This window comes from Caretta caretta, chromosome 6 (genome assembly GCF_965140235.1).
Source record: "Caretta caretta isolate rCarCar2 chromosome 6, rCarCar1.hap1, whole genome shotgun sequence".
Classification (NCBI taxonomy): Eukaryota; Metazoa; Chordata; order Testudines; family Cheloniidae; genus Caretta; species Caretta caretta.
Window position 1 is genome coordinate 20,965,490 of NC_134211.1, and position 16,921 is coordinate 20,982,410.

The 16,921-nt window shown below is 44.5% G+C and overlaps 1 protein-coding gene across 1 annotated transcript in view; it reads left to right on the forward strand.

The window, feature by feature from the left end:
* CRACR2B (calcium release activated channel regulator 2B) overlaps nucleotides 1-16,921 on the forward strand; it is a 77,868-nt gene that overhangs the window by 18,119 nt on the left and 42,828 nt on the right. Inside the window, exons 2-3 of the mRNA XM_075129309.1 lie at nucleotides 11,287-11,538; nucleotides 13,136-13,247. Of these exons, the coding sequence (XP_074985410.1) occupies nucleotides 11,335-11,538; nucleotides 13,136-13,247 (316 nt within the window). The 5' untranslated portion in view covers nucleotides 11,287-11,334. The remainder of the gene's footprint in view (nucleotides 1-11,286; nucleotides 11,539-13,135; nucleotides 13,248-16,921) is intronic.

Below are 16,921 nucleotides of genomic sequence, written 5' to 3' on the forward strand. Positions count from 1 at the left end.
ATCTAAATAGAAGAGACAGAAAAAGGGTGGGAGAAAGGAATAATATCACTTCCTATTTTACAGATGGGGAACTGAGGCACAGCGAGACTGAGAGGGATTTTCGAAAGCGCTTTGTTTTGGCCTAAGTCTGCTCCCATGCAAGCCAGCTCCAATTGACATCAATAGTAGCTGCGTTAGGCCAAAGCATAGTGCTTTGAACATCTCCCAGATTATTTTCATAAGGTTGAACAGAAAGTCAGAGTGGGGATTTGAACCCACCGCTCCCAAGTTGCAGTCCAGTGCCTTAGCCTCAAGGTCATCATTCCTCAAGATGTGATGGCCCAACGGTCTGGTCTGCTATAGTAAATGCCATGATCCTTTAGCCCAAATGTGCAATCTACCAGGCAAGCTGGGCCGACTGACAGGGAAAGTGACCCCTCTTCACACTTGGAGGTTAGCTGAGGGGGAGTGAACCCCACCCCACCCCTTTCTTTTAAATGACTCCTTCCAGTGCTGAATAGTTAAAAGACCAATAGTTGATTAGTGGTCACAACTTTACATAAATGCAGAACCTAGAGTGAAGGCAGGTGTGTGTGTGTGGGGGGACTCTTTACCCCCTCTACTTACGAAAAAGCAGCCTCCCATGTAATATACTTTTAGTGACCTTGAAGTATATTCAGGATGTAGTACAGGATGTCCAGCTTTTTTTTTTTTTTAATTATTATTGTGGTAACAAGGAGAGCCTCTCTCTCCAATGTCACATTTCTCCACATTGGACGGCATCCAAGTGTGTGCGGCCAGGCAGTAACAGTGCTTTCCCGAGAGCAATGAAATAACATGCTGCACATGAGAGAGACTCGGGCGCTGGCAGGATGCAAGAGGAGTCTCTGGGATGCTGATGTGCCCCTGCTGAGCTCTGGTAGCTGAGCTGGTGGCAGTCATGTGTTAAGTTTTCCTGGATGGCACATCACCTGTTGATTAACAAGTAGCCCGGGCCCAACAGAGTGGTGCTGACTCTCGCTCTTCAGAGCTTTCATGAAGTGCTCTGGGTACAGACTGGCTTTCTTTGCTCAGAGAGCCAGATCTTCAGCTGGGGTGAGTCCGCAAAGCTCCATGAAGTCAACAGAGCTATGTCAATTCACCCCCAATGAGGAGGAGCTGGCCCTGTGTTATTGTCTCACCTGCCTGGGAGCAGAACTGTGAGAGCTTTGAGTTAATGGCTTGGAGGTTTGTCTAGTGTTACTGAAGCTTCGCTTCTTCAAGCTTGCGGCACTGTACCCTGCCAAGAGAGAGAGCTGTGCGAGAGGGTTCTCTCTAACCCTAGCCCCACAGGCCCCCATAAGCTGGGACTGTCTGGGTAATGGCAGCCTTGCTTAGTCATGAAACCCCAGTTGTGTTGGTGCTAAACCTTCATCATCTTAAGGTTCCAGGTCTCCCCCCCCCGCCCCCCCCGAATCTTCTTCCTGTCACTGCAACACTCCTCTAGTAAGTAACGCTCAGCTGCCCCTCCTATTTAGCCAGCAGGTGTCACTAATCGTGCAAAACAAGATTCGCCATTTGTCAGCTGATGGGGCATCTGCCGTAGAGAGAGCAAGTTCTTTACACTGGCGCATTGCTGTATTCTAAACAAAGCCTACCCCTAATTTCATAATTTTTATTATTGAATTAACAATCTTGTGCAAATTCCTCCTAGACTGGTATGCGTTGAAGGTCATTAGGAAATAAATAATGATTTCCCATACATTTCAAATAATGTCATGGATCTGATTGTTTGACCTGAATGCCTCAGGCGCCTCCATTAGTGATCATTTAATTGCCAAAGAACTTTACAGCGTCATCACTGGTAAAGCAACTTCGGATGTTTCTCAGCCCCTCCATTATTAAACTGAATGAATGGGCTTTATTTGCTCATTCTTGGCTATAGTGTCCTTTATAGATCTAGGGTCTGCTCCCAAACCCATTGAAATCAGTGGACGTCTTTCTAGTGAATTCAAAGGGCATTGCATCAGGCCCATAAAGTAGCAGTTATCTTTCCCCTTGTTGCTATGGTATAGGTGTTCAAGCATCACATAGCAGGCATGTGATGATGTGGCATTATTTCCTTAAATATCTTTATTTTATTTTAAAGAATTGAGTCATCTGAACTATAAATCCCCATTAAAGCGAAACACAGTTCGAATTGTTTTCAGTGAATTGTTTCAATGTGTTTGATGCTACCATTACTGCCATATTACTTATAGTCTGAAAAATGCAACTGCATACCACTTTCATTATATCAGTAGCTGTAAACTCTTAGTTGTATCTGGTGAAACGGCATAAACTGCTAGTGTCATGTTAGGGAAATAGAGACAAATTTTTGACCCCAAATTTAGATGTGTGTTTTTTTTTAAACACATTTATAAAATATATAATATCAGAAGCGGCCATGATTTAAAAAAAAAACCCACCATCACTTCTAACAGAAACAGTTGTGCCGAAATAAGCATTCCCTCTCGCTGTTTGCAATCCAAACGTTGTGTGTGATGCACAAGGTATAACTGATTAGAAACAGAAGTGAAACTGGCTTGTCTGTTCATGATCCTAACAGAGAGGTGCTAAATGATGAGAGACTATTTCTTCTATTCTAATATTCTGAGATTTTGCTTGTAACAGAACATATTCTTAATAGTGATTTTAACTTCATATCCCTTTGAGTCAGAACATTACTGAGTGGATACAATTTTAAGCATGTAATTTGTACTGATTTTCTGAAATAAGGCGCCATTGTATATATTTGTTACCACGCTTCTACTATTTATATACAGGAATATAGAATCAGTGTATCAAACTGTGGAATGAGTTCTCAGTGAGAAGACTTTATTGGCAAAGATCATGTCAAAATATAGGTCATTGTTGCAGGCAAAGGAAATTCCATGCTTGTTTTCAAATTAAGATAGAGCATCACTAATTAAACAAACCTGTTTGTGGTTAGAACCGCATTTTTACTGTAACTGCGCAGCAAATGGCTCTTTTCTCTCTTTCTGTAAACGTCCATGGGATGAAGTAAGAGGGGGATGGAGAGACTGGGATGGGCAGCCGCTTTATTTATTTGTTATTGATTGCCCTATATCTCCAATGGCAAGGCCTTTTCCAGCTGACTGTGTATTCTGTGAATAAGCCAGTTTATCTTTCTGGCTCGTTCCATGATACAGTCATCAGTAAAGGTTGCAGCGTATTAGCACAACCTGCTACCCAGTTAGGGCTAATCTTTTTCTGCTGAGCAAACAACACGAAGGTTCCTGGATTCTTTCCTGTTTCCTTAAAGAGATACAAGCAACCTGAAATCTAGTCAATAAAAAAAAGAAGAGAAAGCTGTAGAGATGTAGTTCCAGATATTATACCTGCTCCTGAGTCCCCAGGCCAACTTTTGTGGAGGTTTTTGTTTGCTTATTTTTTTCTTTTTTACAATTTGTTTCCCTGTTTCTACTGGATTTTTTTCCTCTCTTGTTGATGTATGAAAAAAACAAAGAACAAGGGCCACTAACTGCTCATATAGGGGAAAGAATGACTTTAGTAACCTTAGTCTTTCGAGACAGTGGGGGTGAGATTTTTTCAAAGCAGCCTCAGATTAATGGGTATCCAAATTCCTTAGGCAGTTTTGAAAACCTCAGCCTACATACATACAGGGGGAAATCAGTGTAGGGCATTGATCTTTGTGGTTCTTTGGCTGGACTTCTCTGAATCTTTTAAATTGACCTGTTCCAGTAGATTTATGTGGCTTTACTTTCATCCGCGTATTCAAGGTACATGATTTTGTATGTCACCAGGATAATAATCTCCAGTACCTATAGCTGTCTGACTAGGGCACAAATCTCCAACCATTGTAGAGCTGACTGCATATTGCATCTGTGGATGTCACTACGCTCTGCCTTTTCCAATGACACTGTTTCCATAGTAACCAATATAACTTCAAAGGGGGCAGGGGAGAAAGCAGAGAAGAGTGAGGAATAAATAAAGCGAGTGGCATAAAATCTGTGTGAAATGGTATAAGGACCTATAAAGTTTTTTGGGTTTTTTTTGCCTCTTGCCTTAAAACCAACATGTGACTACACTACTCACCAGTAATACAACGATCCCAAATGCATGCAATAAAAACTTGATAGGATGCCACACTACCATAAGACACTCATTCCAACAGAACAGCTGCTTTAAGAGAATATTTCAGGATGTAAATTTTAGCACTTAGAAGAGAGGAAGTGCTATTGTTCAGGTAGCATATGCAAACTTAACTTTGCCCCTTTTGTGCCTGGGCATTACAATACATGATGCTATTATTTCTATACAACCCCTGGCTCTCGTTCAATGCTCACATTAAAGGATCATATGGAACGGTCAATGCACAGCTGAGCACATTGCATAGAATCAGATAGTACTCCCTCAGTGTTTTAATGTGAACCTAAATTACTTGCTGTGCAATCTTCTTTTCTTACAAGTCTGATCCAGCAAAGCACTTATGCAGGTGCTTTTCTTTAAGCATGACTGCACACTTAATATCGAACAAGTGTTGCTGAACTGGGGCTTTGGTGCACTGGGAGATATCTTCTTAAAAGCATTATCATTATTAAGAAAGCTAATGGACACATATGAGCCCTTGTAACTCTCAGCCAAACCGTAACTATATTCCTGGAGCACAGAAAGTCACATGTTCTCCTCAAACACCTCCCCGCTCCTGAGTGTCAGCTTTCTAGCCTAAACCCCTTTGGTGCTACAGCTGGGGTTTTATTGTTGCTGGGTATTTTTAAAGTGGCAAGAATTACTTTATAATAGGAAAAGGGTTTTTCTCCTCTCCTCATTCTCAACAAACGGGTGGATTGTTTTAAACTCAAAACTTAAAAATCACCTTTGGGAGATGAGGCCAGGTCAGAGTTACGCCACTCTTGATTTCTCAGTCGTAACATTTCCCCACAAGCAGCTCTGCACTTTCTCACATGGCACCCCTTAGCGCTGGGGGGAGCTCCCTGCAAATATCGAGGAATGAAAACAACACACATTCTGAACATACACATGCACATACTAATCCTGGCTCTGAACACTGACAATGGGCAAGTCATTCAGCCAGCCGGCGTCTCAGTTTTCCTCATCTGCGAAACAGTGGCTGACCAGTGACCGACCTCACTGGGCTGTTGGGAGCTCTGAAGATAAATAACACCTGCAAGGACTGACGGTGAATAAAGACACCCTGCTTTCCTTTCCCACCGTCTCCTGCCTTGACTGGAGATGAAGAATTCCACAGCCTAATTCCCTACAGGCTGTGAAAGAGACGGCACATGTACACAAGGCAGAGCTCACAGGTCACATCCACCCCATGGTAGCATTAGTGTAGATGAGGTGCTAGTAGCCACCAGCATTTTAATCACGTCAGCGACATCTATTTTCAAGCCCCCTACTAACACAAGCCCCCACCCCCCAGCATTATTAAAATCAAAAGAGAATAGAGACAAAGACTGACACGTCTTAATAAATAGGAAGGGTTTTATTTGTACTCCTGAAGTAGCCAGATACAAACACACCCACAGGTTGTCTTTGCCCCCAAAGTACTTCCACCCTAAATAGATAAGACAGGCACAAGCTGTGAGGGGATACAGGCACAGCACTGCCAAGCAGTCAGAAACTATGAGTGGGGCACCAAACAATGAGACTGGTTTAAAAATCTTGAGATTTTTTTTTTCTTGCCAAAAAGTAAGAGCTTTGGGATTTTTTTCTTTGCCTTCCGGTTTGTGAGCCTTAGGGAGGGCTCAGCTCACCTCTTCAACCTTTTCTCTCCAAACATAAGGGCTAGAAACTTACTCCTATTATTTTTTTTTAATGAAAGCTGGGATTCTCTCTTAATCCCCTGTCTCCAGGAGCTGGGGCTTTAAATAAAACATCAGCTATTATGAGACTCATGACAGGAGTGGCAGAAAGTCCCTACAAGTGTGGGGGGAGCCACCGGTGCCCGAACCATGGCCCTGTTCCCGCTGCACTGCCCCTTCTCCCCAAGCCCCCTCCCTTGCGCTGCCCGTTCTCCGAAGGCCCCGCTCCCATGCCATCTCTTCCCCTCAAAGACCCTGCCCCCTGCTCGCTCCTCTCCACTTCCTCCCCCCACCCCGTTGCTCGTGGGAAAAAGTGTGGGGGCCATGGCCCCCTGGTTCCCTCTTTTCCGGTGCCCCTTACTCATGATAAATTCATGAGAGTTGGCAACATGGCAGGCACAGGGAGGTGAAGTGATTTGACTCAGGTCACGCAGCAGGGCAGAAGCAGACCCAGGATGCTGCTCTAGCCCACACTGACTCTCTGGCATTTCTCAGCCCTTCTGGAAGCTAGTTTCATGTTGTTGAGTGCTGACTCTATAATTATGAACTAGAAGGCATGGGGGGCTGGGATTAAAGTTCCACTTGTACTCTGCGTGGACTCCCTGCCTCAGTGAAGCAAGGCCCACGGGCACCGCCTTGGCCGGCGGTTGATTCCGCTGTGTCTAGGCAGGGACACTCCATTCTGAGCTAAGGCCCGGGGTCCGTTTCCATGAGGTCTTCTTGCTAAGGAAGCTGCCCCCCAGGATCTGGTGACTGTCTTTGCTGCCTGCTGAGCCACAACAAAGCCTGTGGCAGGAAACAGCTGCTGTAACCCACAAGACTTGGGTCCCGCTCAGCCCAGGTTTACGAGAAGTGCTGTGCTCTCAGGCGTCTCCTTTACAGCTGTGCAGCTATTTAACTTGGAGCTTGTCCTGCACCACATTGCCAACAACCATCCAGAAGGGAAAGCGTCTGTCTGGTTTACACCAGCAGAACCAGAGTCCCATCCAGGCATCAATAGTAACGTCCTTAAGGTCTCTCCTCCTTCAGTCCAGATGCCCAAGTACCAGCTTAGACTTAGATGACAGTCCTCACCCAGGATCATCTAAATGAATTTCCTTCCCAGTTGGCATAGGAGCAAGGTAATCCTGAGAGTGCTCCTGTCCTTCCCTAGTGTGCGCGTCTCGTTCTAAACTATAGTAAAATGTCACGTTGTTTGTTGGTTCGCATTCTGAAGGCAGGGGCCTTACTGGGGCAAGCCTCTTGGCTAGAGGTAAAGCACTGGGTGCTGGGACCTGTAGTCTCTGTGGGCTGCTCCTTGGCACTAAAGAAGAAGGCACCCACTCTGTTGATGCAAGCTAGCTGTGGCTCTTGGGCTCCTAGCAAGCTGACAGTTCTGCCCCTCAGTTGACCAGAACTTGGATTCCACTGGGCTAAAAGCCAATCATCTCTGAGTTCTTTTGCCCCAAAGAGCCCCATTCTCTGTACACAGGTGAAGAAGAACTTCTTAATACATGGTCATGTAGAGAAAAGTCGCTGAAAGTTTTGAGTGGTTTGCTTACCATGTTCCCTTTTATGTAGTATGTTTTTATTTCTGTTCAAGTCAGCCAGGGTCACCTGAAGACCAGAGCCAATGGAGCACTCTACACAAGAGAGAACTCTCTCTCGAAATGCAGAATTAATTAGCTAACCCTCTCGCTGGGTGATTCAAACCTTTTCAGATTCACTTTGCCAGGAGCTCTTCTAATTAGAAGGCTTTTAGCTCTCCTAATTACTTGGGAACTATAATAAAGTGGGGTCTTTTGATAAAATGATGATGTGCTGGGGGTAGCGGGTAGCAATTTGTCTTGGAGATGGTTGATTCCAGCTCATGAATAGGTCTCATAATTGGGCAAGAATATCCTGCCTCTTCAACCTTTTATGTACCAAAGAAAAGTGCCTTGGGCTCATTATCCATGTGGGCTGCTCCCACTTTTGAAATGAAAATGATTAATCTCCTAACAAGGAAGACGAGGCCTGCGTGTGCTGGCAGTGACTGAAGAGATCCCACCGCCACCTACACACACCACAGAGCAGGCTTTTTCAGTGTCACATGTTTGTTTTGTTCCTCGTTACCTCCCATCTGTACAATGCTGATGCTGCTCTTCCCCTTGTCTTGCAATCCCTCCTCTCCAACACACTAGCCATGGTACCCTCCCACTCTGGCTGGCATTGCCACGCATCAGTGAGAAGACAGAATTACCTTTGTTTCAGCTCCAGGGTCATCCAGTGTTCTCTCAAACAGCAAAGCCACCATCTTCTCACACCCCGGGCAGAGCAAGTTCTCTGCTTACTACAGGGTGACACTCCGAAGAGATGACACTGGACTCCAGCAAGACTCCACTCAGCTAAGCTAACAGATGCATAAGGTTGGCATTGTCAGACTCACCACTCTCCAACCTGTCATTGGCAAAGGCCCAGATTATGTGGTGCTTGAAACCCTGGGCATGAAGTTTTTTACTTTACAGTGCTCTGAGTGTGAATTTATTCCACCACGCAATTGACCAAACTGCGTCCCTCAGGCTTCGAGGACGATACGCCTATTCCAGTCTGTTTTAGAAGAACAGTGGTAGTAGTTTCAGAGTAGCAGCCGTGTTAGTCTGTATCCGCAAAAAGAAAAGGAGGACTTGTGGCACTTTAGAGACTAACCAATTTATTTGAGCATAAGCTTTCGTGAGCTATAGCTCACTGCATCCGAGTGAGCTGTAGCTCACGAAAGCTTATGCTCAAATAAATTTGTTAGTCTCTAAGGTGCCACAAGTCCTCCATTTCTTTTTTAGTGGTAGTAGTGATGACTCTCTATTAAATGTTTTAACTTTCCTATGCGATTAGAGACACCGAGGAAATCACCCACTTTATGAAACAGTGATCTGAATGAACTCTTCTCTCCTGGGAGCTTCTGCAGTATAGCCTGTTACCGCCCATAATTATCACCCATCAAGGTATAGCCACATAACCTGTCTCCTTAGACATTCATTAAGCTACACAGTCCAAGGATGGTTTTGGTGAGTGCCTACCCTGCAGTCTCAACCCAGAATGTGAAAATCAAGGTGAGTTCTTTCTGTAAAGATTCTGCAGTCAGTAATGAGTTAACAGTTAAGTTATTGATACATAAGCTGGAATAGAGTCCAGCTCAGTCTCCAAATGTTGCATTGGCTCTACAGGACTACAAGAACAGTAAGTATAAAGGCTTATTATAGTAAACGGCAGGTGAGGGGATTAATGAATGCAACTGTGATGACAGATACAAACAATGCACTTCCGCACAGCTCAACTTCCAGCTTTGTTTCCATTGTTTACCAGGGACAACCGCTTGTCTGGAGATCTATACAGCACACAGAGACATCTGAATAATATACTGTAAATAAATATGTCATCATGGTTGCTGTTAAAAATCAGGAGACCTGATTCTGAATGCTCTCAGGGAAGATATCTCATAGATAAAAATGGCACCTTTTTACTCAGTCACTTTTCAGAGCAGAGCCACATTTTAACTCTCCAAATAGCAATAATGAACAAAAGACTGCCTAGTCCTTTTGGGTTAGTGTCAGTTACTTCTTGCTTACGTACATGACATTCTTTGTCCTTCCAGTGTATCAAGAGTGCAAACAAAAATTCACTCAGCTATTGTTCTTGCACCTGTACAATGGTCTTAATTTCTTGAAAATTAAATAAATTCCTTGGCTAGTGCTGTTAAATCTGTCTCAATCCTCTTGTCCTGCTCACTCCTTCCCTGCAATGCAGAGTTGAAATCTAAAGCAATTTGGTTTAGGAAGGCTTAAAATGTGTTACTGGTAATAAGGAAAAACAGTCCATAGGGAACTGTACTGAACCTCTCACTTGGAAGGTGGGGGGTGCATGTGTGTGTGTGTACACACGCACAGTATCACAGTAGCAATGCTATAGTCAAGTTGATGCCTTTATTTCTAGATGCTCAAAACTTATTGGAAATTGTTTTATATGGCAGCTGAAGTTTGTTTGTGTGTGTGTGTTTCTTCCTACAAAATGAACATTTTAGATTAAAATTCTATTTGGCAACTTTTGAATTCTCAGAACACGTAGGCTTGGAGATAAGGGGGAAAAGTGTTTGTTTGGTTTATTTAGTTAATTTCCCATTTCATGTCCCATGCAAAACATTTTCTTACTTTTCTTTATGCTTGAATAAAATGGGGGGAGGGTGGTTGAAAATCTCCCCCCCCCCCACATATATTAAAAAAAAAAAAGTTGAAAATCAAAGTGAAAAGGCAGGGAAGGAGAACCAAACTGAGGAGAGTGGGGAGGTATGTGACTTATTTCTCTCTTCTCCCTACCCCTGGTTGTGAAAACTCTCCTTGATCCCCACCAAAATGGTACTCTGTGTGTTGGTCAACCCCCTGTTCTGGATTTTCATCACCCTGGTGGTGCAGATTTGACAGTAGTGGGTGAGCCGTCCTTAAACACTGGGCAGGGGGAGAAGCTACTAGCAGGAGGGGGTAAGATCAAATATTTGGGGGGAAAGGTGTGGGGGGGGTGTACTTTTATCTTAAACACTCCTGAGGGTTGATTTTCTTTCTATTTCCTTTCTGCCCCATCATGGAAACCTTGTTCAACCCAAAGGATTTTATCCTCCCCACACTTTAGAACCCCCTCCCCACATCCCATCTACAAAGGGGGGGGGGAGGGGGGAAATGGAACTGGCTGCCTTCTGAGCTGCTCTTAACTCTGCTGAGTGTCACCACTGAGCTGCCATGGCTTATTACTTTCACTTTGCCTCTCCAGAGCCTAAATGCTGCCTGCATAGTTTGCCCAGCCTGTGGAGGGAATGACTAGGGTTGGACACTGAAACCCTGCCTCCTGTAAGGAAGGATTATTATACCCATTGTGCATGTAGGAAATTAAGGGACAGAGACTAAAGTGACTTGCCCACGGCAGAACCAGGAATTGCACCCAGCTCTCCTGGGTCTCAGCCCAGTGCCTTAAAGAATATGCAGCCCTTCTTGAGAATTGCTGGGTTTGTTTAAATAAGGGCTTTGCTCCTTCCTGTACCATCTTCTCTTAGTTCATGATCCCATCCTGATGAATCTTTCCTGGCAACCGACTGTTGCCAATGGAGAATTGTGACTTCACTGCAGGTCTGAGGAGAAGGTGTGCATGTCTTTGTGTGAGGACATGGCAAGAGCCAGCCCCATCGCAGCCAGCAGCATTAGCTCTCTGACATCAGTTCAGCAATGCCTGCACTTTGTTTGTAGCAGGCAGCTCTTTGTGAGGCAATCAGAGGTATTGCCCTCTCTCCATCTGAGGTCTTGTCTCCTGCCTCCCCAGTGACCCCAGTCAAAGACGTGAGATGCTCTCAATGCTGCGCTTCTGACCAAGGAGGCGTTACTAGGTAACCTGCCGTGAGTTGGCCTCTCTCTGAAGCGTGTGTATGGTGGGTTGGAGCATGTGTGATCTGCAGTTCATTTTCATTTAACCGTTTCAGCTTCCTCCATCACGGCTGTTGGACCCTGGCCGGGAGAGCTTTGGGAAGATGGAGAACCGGAGGCGAGAGCTCCTGGATGCCCTGTGGGAAGAAGAGGAAGAGGAGGAGGATGGCGTGGCTGCCAGTGCCTCCTCCAGCCTCTGCCTGAGCAAAGCAGAGGACGTGCAGGTAGAGATGCTGGAAAAGGCCAGGGAGCTCTTTCAGTTGTGTGACAAGGAGGAGAAGGGCTTCATCACCAAGCTGGACATGCAGGTAAGGGGAGAAAATCCTCCTGCTCTGCTTCTGGGCAGGGAGCTATGGAACCATGTGTGCCATGTGTACTCAAGGGGGCCTGCTTTACCTCACACTGCTGGGTGCTCTTGGTCAGCCCATGTATAACCTCTGTTGTCTCATGGCCCCTCTGAGGTGGACTGTGCCAGTAGCCCACTGGAAAACAGAGAGAACTGAAGCAGAGTGATTTTTTTTTAAATAACATTTTGATGGAAATTTCTAATTTTGGGGTGGAGAAGGAGGAAAGGTGTCAGAATTTTTCCAAAATTCACCCCCTTTACCATCACCACTACCCTGGCCTGCTCTACAGCGCGGGGCGGGGGATTTCAGAATTCTGACGCTTCTTTTCAAAAATATTGTGTCCCATCTCCCCACCACGGCCCCCATAACAAGACACATTGCTTGATTTTTCTCACGTTGGTTGTACCTATAATTTCTGTGGATGGTCTCTTTCCTTTAAAAACTAGCTCCAGGACTGAATTATGACTGTGATCTGGAGAGAGACAATCTCTCTGCTTTCTATTTTGAGTTAAAATCTTGGGGTTTTACAGCTGTATCAAAAGTAGGACAATTCCCTTTAGTGTACATACGAGGAAGGTCACACTGGGATTCTGTTCTGTCCCAGCTCTTTCTGAACAATTAACATTACCGGCATACGCTGTGGTGAATAAACAAGAGCCGTTGAGCCATTTTGTATTGGGTTGTGCAATGCCTAATTTCATGTGCTTTTAATAAGAGGCTTTATTAAGCTTTAGCCATAGCTGTTTGTTTAACAAGCACGACTGGGATCTCTGCTGTGGTTTTCGTTATGTGTATGATGGTAGCTCCGCGGAGCCCCAGCTGAGATCACGGCCCATTGTGTTGGGCGCTGCACACACACATAGTAAGAGATAGTCCCTGCCCTGAAAATTAATCTTCTTTCTCCCATCCTTTGTATATTTAGGTTTGTATTATTATTCTCCTTTTACCAGGTGGGAACTGAGGCACAGAGAGATTAAATGACTTGCCCAAGGCCACACAAGAAGGTTGTGGCAGAGCTGGGAGTTCAACCCAGATCATCTTCTGAATCCCAGTCCCCAAGACCATGTGTCCTCTTTGATAGGAGTAGCATGGGTGAGGGAGCTGGTACCCATTATACCACATTGTTATGCCATAAGCAGTCCTTCTAACTGGTGTTGATGCTCTGAGAGAGCCACAATCAGCCCTCCTCAGTCAGAATGACAGGAAAAGTCCAGTTGATGATAGAGGACAACTAAAAAGATAACAGGTGGTACTGGAGGAAGTTGGGGATAAGGGCCGATCCTGGAAGAATGCTCCTCAGAACCAAATAACACGTAGAAAGCAAAATGCCCTCTGCACAGTCCTGGCCATTAATCTAGTTCCCCGTGCTGATGGGCATTCCAAACTACTTCATACTGGCCCAGCTGCATTGTCTTCACAGTTGCAGCATCTCACTCCCAGTAGGGTGAGTGTGAGGGCACTGATCCAAGCCCAGTGGGAGTCATTGGAAAGACTTAAGTTGGGCTGTGGGTGGGTCCAGAGTTTGGTATTTATTTTGTCCCTCCTCCTGTCTGTCCAGCGGCTGCAGAGTGAACTGCCCCTGACCCCAGAACAGCTGGAGGCTGTCTTTGACAGCCTGGAGCAGGACAATAATGGGTATCTGACGCCTGTCGAGTTCAGCATGGGACTAGGTAAGAGCGGCAGGTAGACGTGGGTAATGTGTTAAAATGCATATAGGAGAGATGGAGCAGAGCTTATTGGCTCTAAACCCTCACCTGCCAACTGCCTGCAACAGTTGGCCCATCCTTCTTGTTTCTTCTCCACCCTATGTTAATATTAACCTAGGTCATGTGTGTGTATCATAACCCTGAGATGTCTCCCAACCCTCCTAGGCATTCCTATCATTCCAGTCCTGTAGAACATTCCTTTTATCAGCTTCTGCAGTACTTCCATGTAACTGCCAGCCACATCTCTGAACCTCTCTGACTGGCCACATGCCATGCCTGGGCTTCCATCAGCAGGCAGGAAATCCCAGGTCAACCGGCTGCATAAGGAACATTATTTTCTGAGGGGACAAAATCTGCACCTTGGAAATCAGCTCCATGCATAGATTTCAAGGCCAGAGGGGACCAGTGTGATCATCTGATCTGTCCTCCTGTATAACACAGGCCATAGAACTTCCCCACAATAATTCCTAGAGAGTATCTTTTAGACGAACATCCAATTTTGATGGCGAATCCGTCACCACTCTTGGTAAGTTGTTCCCATGGTTAATTACCCACAGTAGTAGAGATATATGCCTTTATGGATTTATATAACGCAGCACTTCAGCTGTCCTGTGTGCTGATGAAAGTGCTGTTAGTTTGATAATACAGTGAAGAGAAATGAAGCCCTGCTTTCCTGTTGGTTACAAGTACTCTTTATTAGCCACTAGAAAATGCTGGTATGGTAAACAAGTCCACAGTGCAGTTCAAGACACAACTGATGAGGGAGAGGAATGTTTATAACAATAATGACCTCCATGACCTCCACTCCATTCCTCCAGCTGGTCATGAAGTCTTAGAAAATACACTTCCTGTTGGCTCTGATTGTTTAAATAAGAGGCATCTCTGTATGTGGTGGGTTGTGTGGCTATGCTACGTGGACAGTTTAACGGCTCTCTGGCTTGGAGCAGAGGGGTAGTGTATGAATCAGGGCCGAGATTTTCCAAAAATGACTTGGCATTTGGAATACTTCAATCTGAGAGAAAAATACTCAATAAATAAAAACAGTAGGAAATAAAATAACTAATAAATCAAAACAAAAACAGTAAGAGAATCAAAACATGCTACTATGTCTAAACAACAGTGTAAAAGAGGCAAATAGAGTCAAAAAGACTTCCTTTAAAAATTGGAAGTCAAATCCTGGTGAGGAAAATAGAGAGGAGCATAAACTCTAGCAAGTCAAGTGTAATTAAGCAGGCCAGAAAAGAATTTGAAGAGCAACTAGCAAAAGAGACACGGACTAACAGCCAAAGTATTTTTTTTTAATACATCAGAAGGAGGAAGCCTTCCAAATAATTAGTGGGCAACTGGACAACAGAGGTGCTAAAAGAGCACTTGGGGAAGACAAGGCTGTTGTGGAGAAGCTAAATGAATTCTTTGCATCAGTCTTCACTGTAGAGGATGTGCGGGTGATTCCCACTCTTGAACCATTCTTTTTAGGGGACAAATCTGAGGAACTGTCCCAGACTGAGAAGTCAGTAGATGAGGTTTGGAACAAACTGATAAATTAAACAGTAATAAGTCATCAGGACCAAATGGTATTCACCCAAGAGTTCTGAAGGAACTCAAATATGAAACTGCAGAACTATTAACTGTGGTATGTAACCTATTATTTAGATCAGTTTCTGTACCAGATGACTGGAGAATAGCTAATATGACATGGATTTTTTTTTAAAGGCTCCAGAAGTGATCCTGGCAATTAGAGGCTTGTAAGCCTAATTTCAGTACAAGGCAAATAGGTTGAAACTATAGTAAAGAACAGATATATCAGACATGTAGATGAATATGTTGGGGAAGAGTCAACATGGCTCTTGTAAAGGGAAATCATGCCTCACCAATCTATTAGAATTCTTTGAGGGTACCATCAAGCATGTGGACAATGGTGATCTGGTTGATACAGTGTACTTGAACTTTCAGAAAGCCTTTGACAAGGTCCCACACCAAAGGCTCTTAAGTAAAGAAAGCAGTATTGGGATAAGAGGGAATGTCCTGTCATGGATCAGTAACTGCTGAAAAAACAAGCAACAAAGGAATAAAGGAATAAATTATCAGTTTTCACATTGGAGAGAGGTAAATAGGAGGGTCCCCAAGGATCCGTACTGGGACCTGTGCTGTTTAACATATTCAGAAATGATCTGGAAAGGGGGGCAAACAGTGAGGTGACAATGTTTCCAGATGATACAAAATTACTCAAGATAGTTAAGACCAAAGCTGACTGTGAAGAGCTACAAAGGGATCTCACAAAACTGGCTGACTGGGCAACAAAATCGCAGATGAAATTCTGTGTTGATAAATGCAAAGCAATGCAAGTTGGAAAACATAATCCCAATTATATATAAGAAATGATGGGATCTAAATTAGCTGTTACCACTGAAGGAAGAGATCTTGGTGTCATCATGATAGTTCTCTGAAAACATCTGTTCAATGTGTAGGAGCAGTCAAAAAAGCTAACAATGTTTGGAACCGTTAGGACAGGGAAAGATAATAAGACAAAAAATATCATAATGCCAGTGTCTAAATCCATGGGACAACCACACCTTTAATACTGCATGTAGTTCTGGTCACCCCATCTCAAAAAAGATGTGTTAGAATTGGAGAGAGTACAGAGAAAGGCACCAAAAATGATGAGGGGTCTGGAACAGCTACTGTATGAGGAGAGATTAAAAAGACTGGGACTGTTTAGCTTAGAAAAGAGACGACTAAAGGGGGATATGAGAGAAGTCGATAAAATCGTGTGTGGTGTGGAAAAAGTGAATACAGAAGCGTTATTTACCCCTTCAGATAATACAAGAACCAATCACCCGAAGACATCAATAAGCAGCAGGTTTAAAACAAACATACTAAAGTACTTCTTCACACAACGCACAGTCAACCTGTGGAAATCGTTCCCAGGGGATGTTGTGAAGGCCAAAACTATGATGGGGTTCAAAAAAGAACTAGATAAGTTCATGGAGGACAGGTCCATCAATGGCGATTCGTCAAAATGGCCAGGGACGCAGCCCCATGCTCTGAGTGTCCCTAAGTCTTTGATTGCCAGAAGCTGGGACTGGACAACAGGGGATAGATCACTCGCTAATTGCCCTGTTCTGTTCATTACCTCTGCAGCATTCGACACTGGCCCCGGTCAGAAGATAGGATACTGGGCTAGATGAACCACTGGTCTGTCCCAGTGTGGCCATTCTTATGTTCCTATGAGATACTCTACAGGTCCTGGTTTTAAGAGGGCAGATACTCAGTGCTTTCCCTTATCTCAAGTTGGGCATCCAAAAATGGAGCCACTCAGAATTGGTAACCACTTGTGCAAACCTTGGCCCAAGTGTGTGTGTTACCGTCTCCTCAATCTAAGGGAGACCCTTCTCTCAAGACAAGGTCATGTTGATTCTATGGACCCACTTACTCCATCAAAATTAACACAACAGACAGTGGGCCTGATTTATTGCTCTGTTACTCCAGTCTGGCCCATTGAAACTGGTGTAAAACTGGAGTAACTTGGTGGTCAATCAGGCTCTGTGTCTTTAAGAGGAATTCTGAATTCCTATTCAGGGGATTTTAAGAGAGACCTTGAGGAATATACCTGGACAGCAGGAAGGGCCTCTGGTATA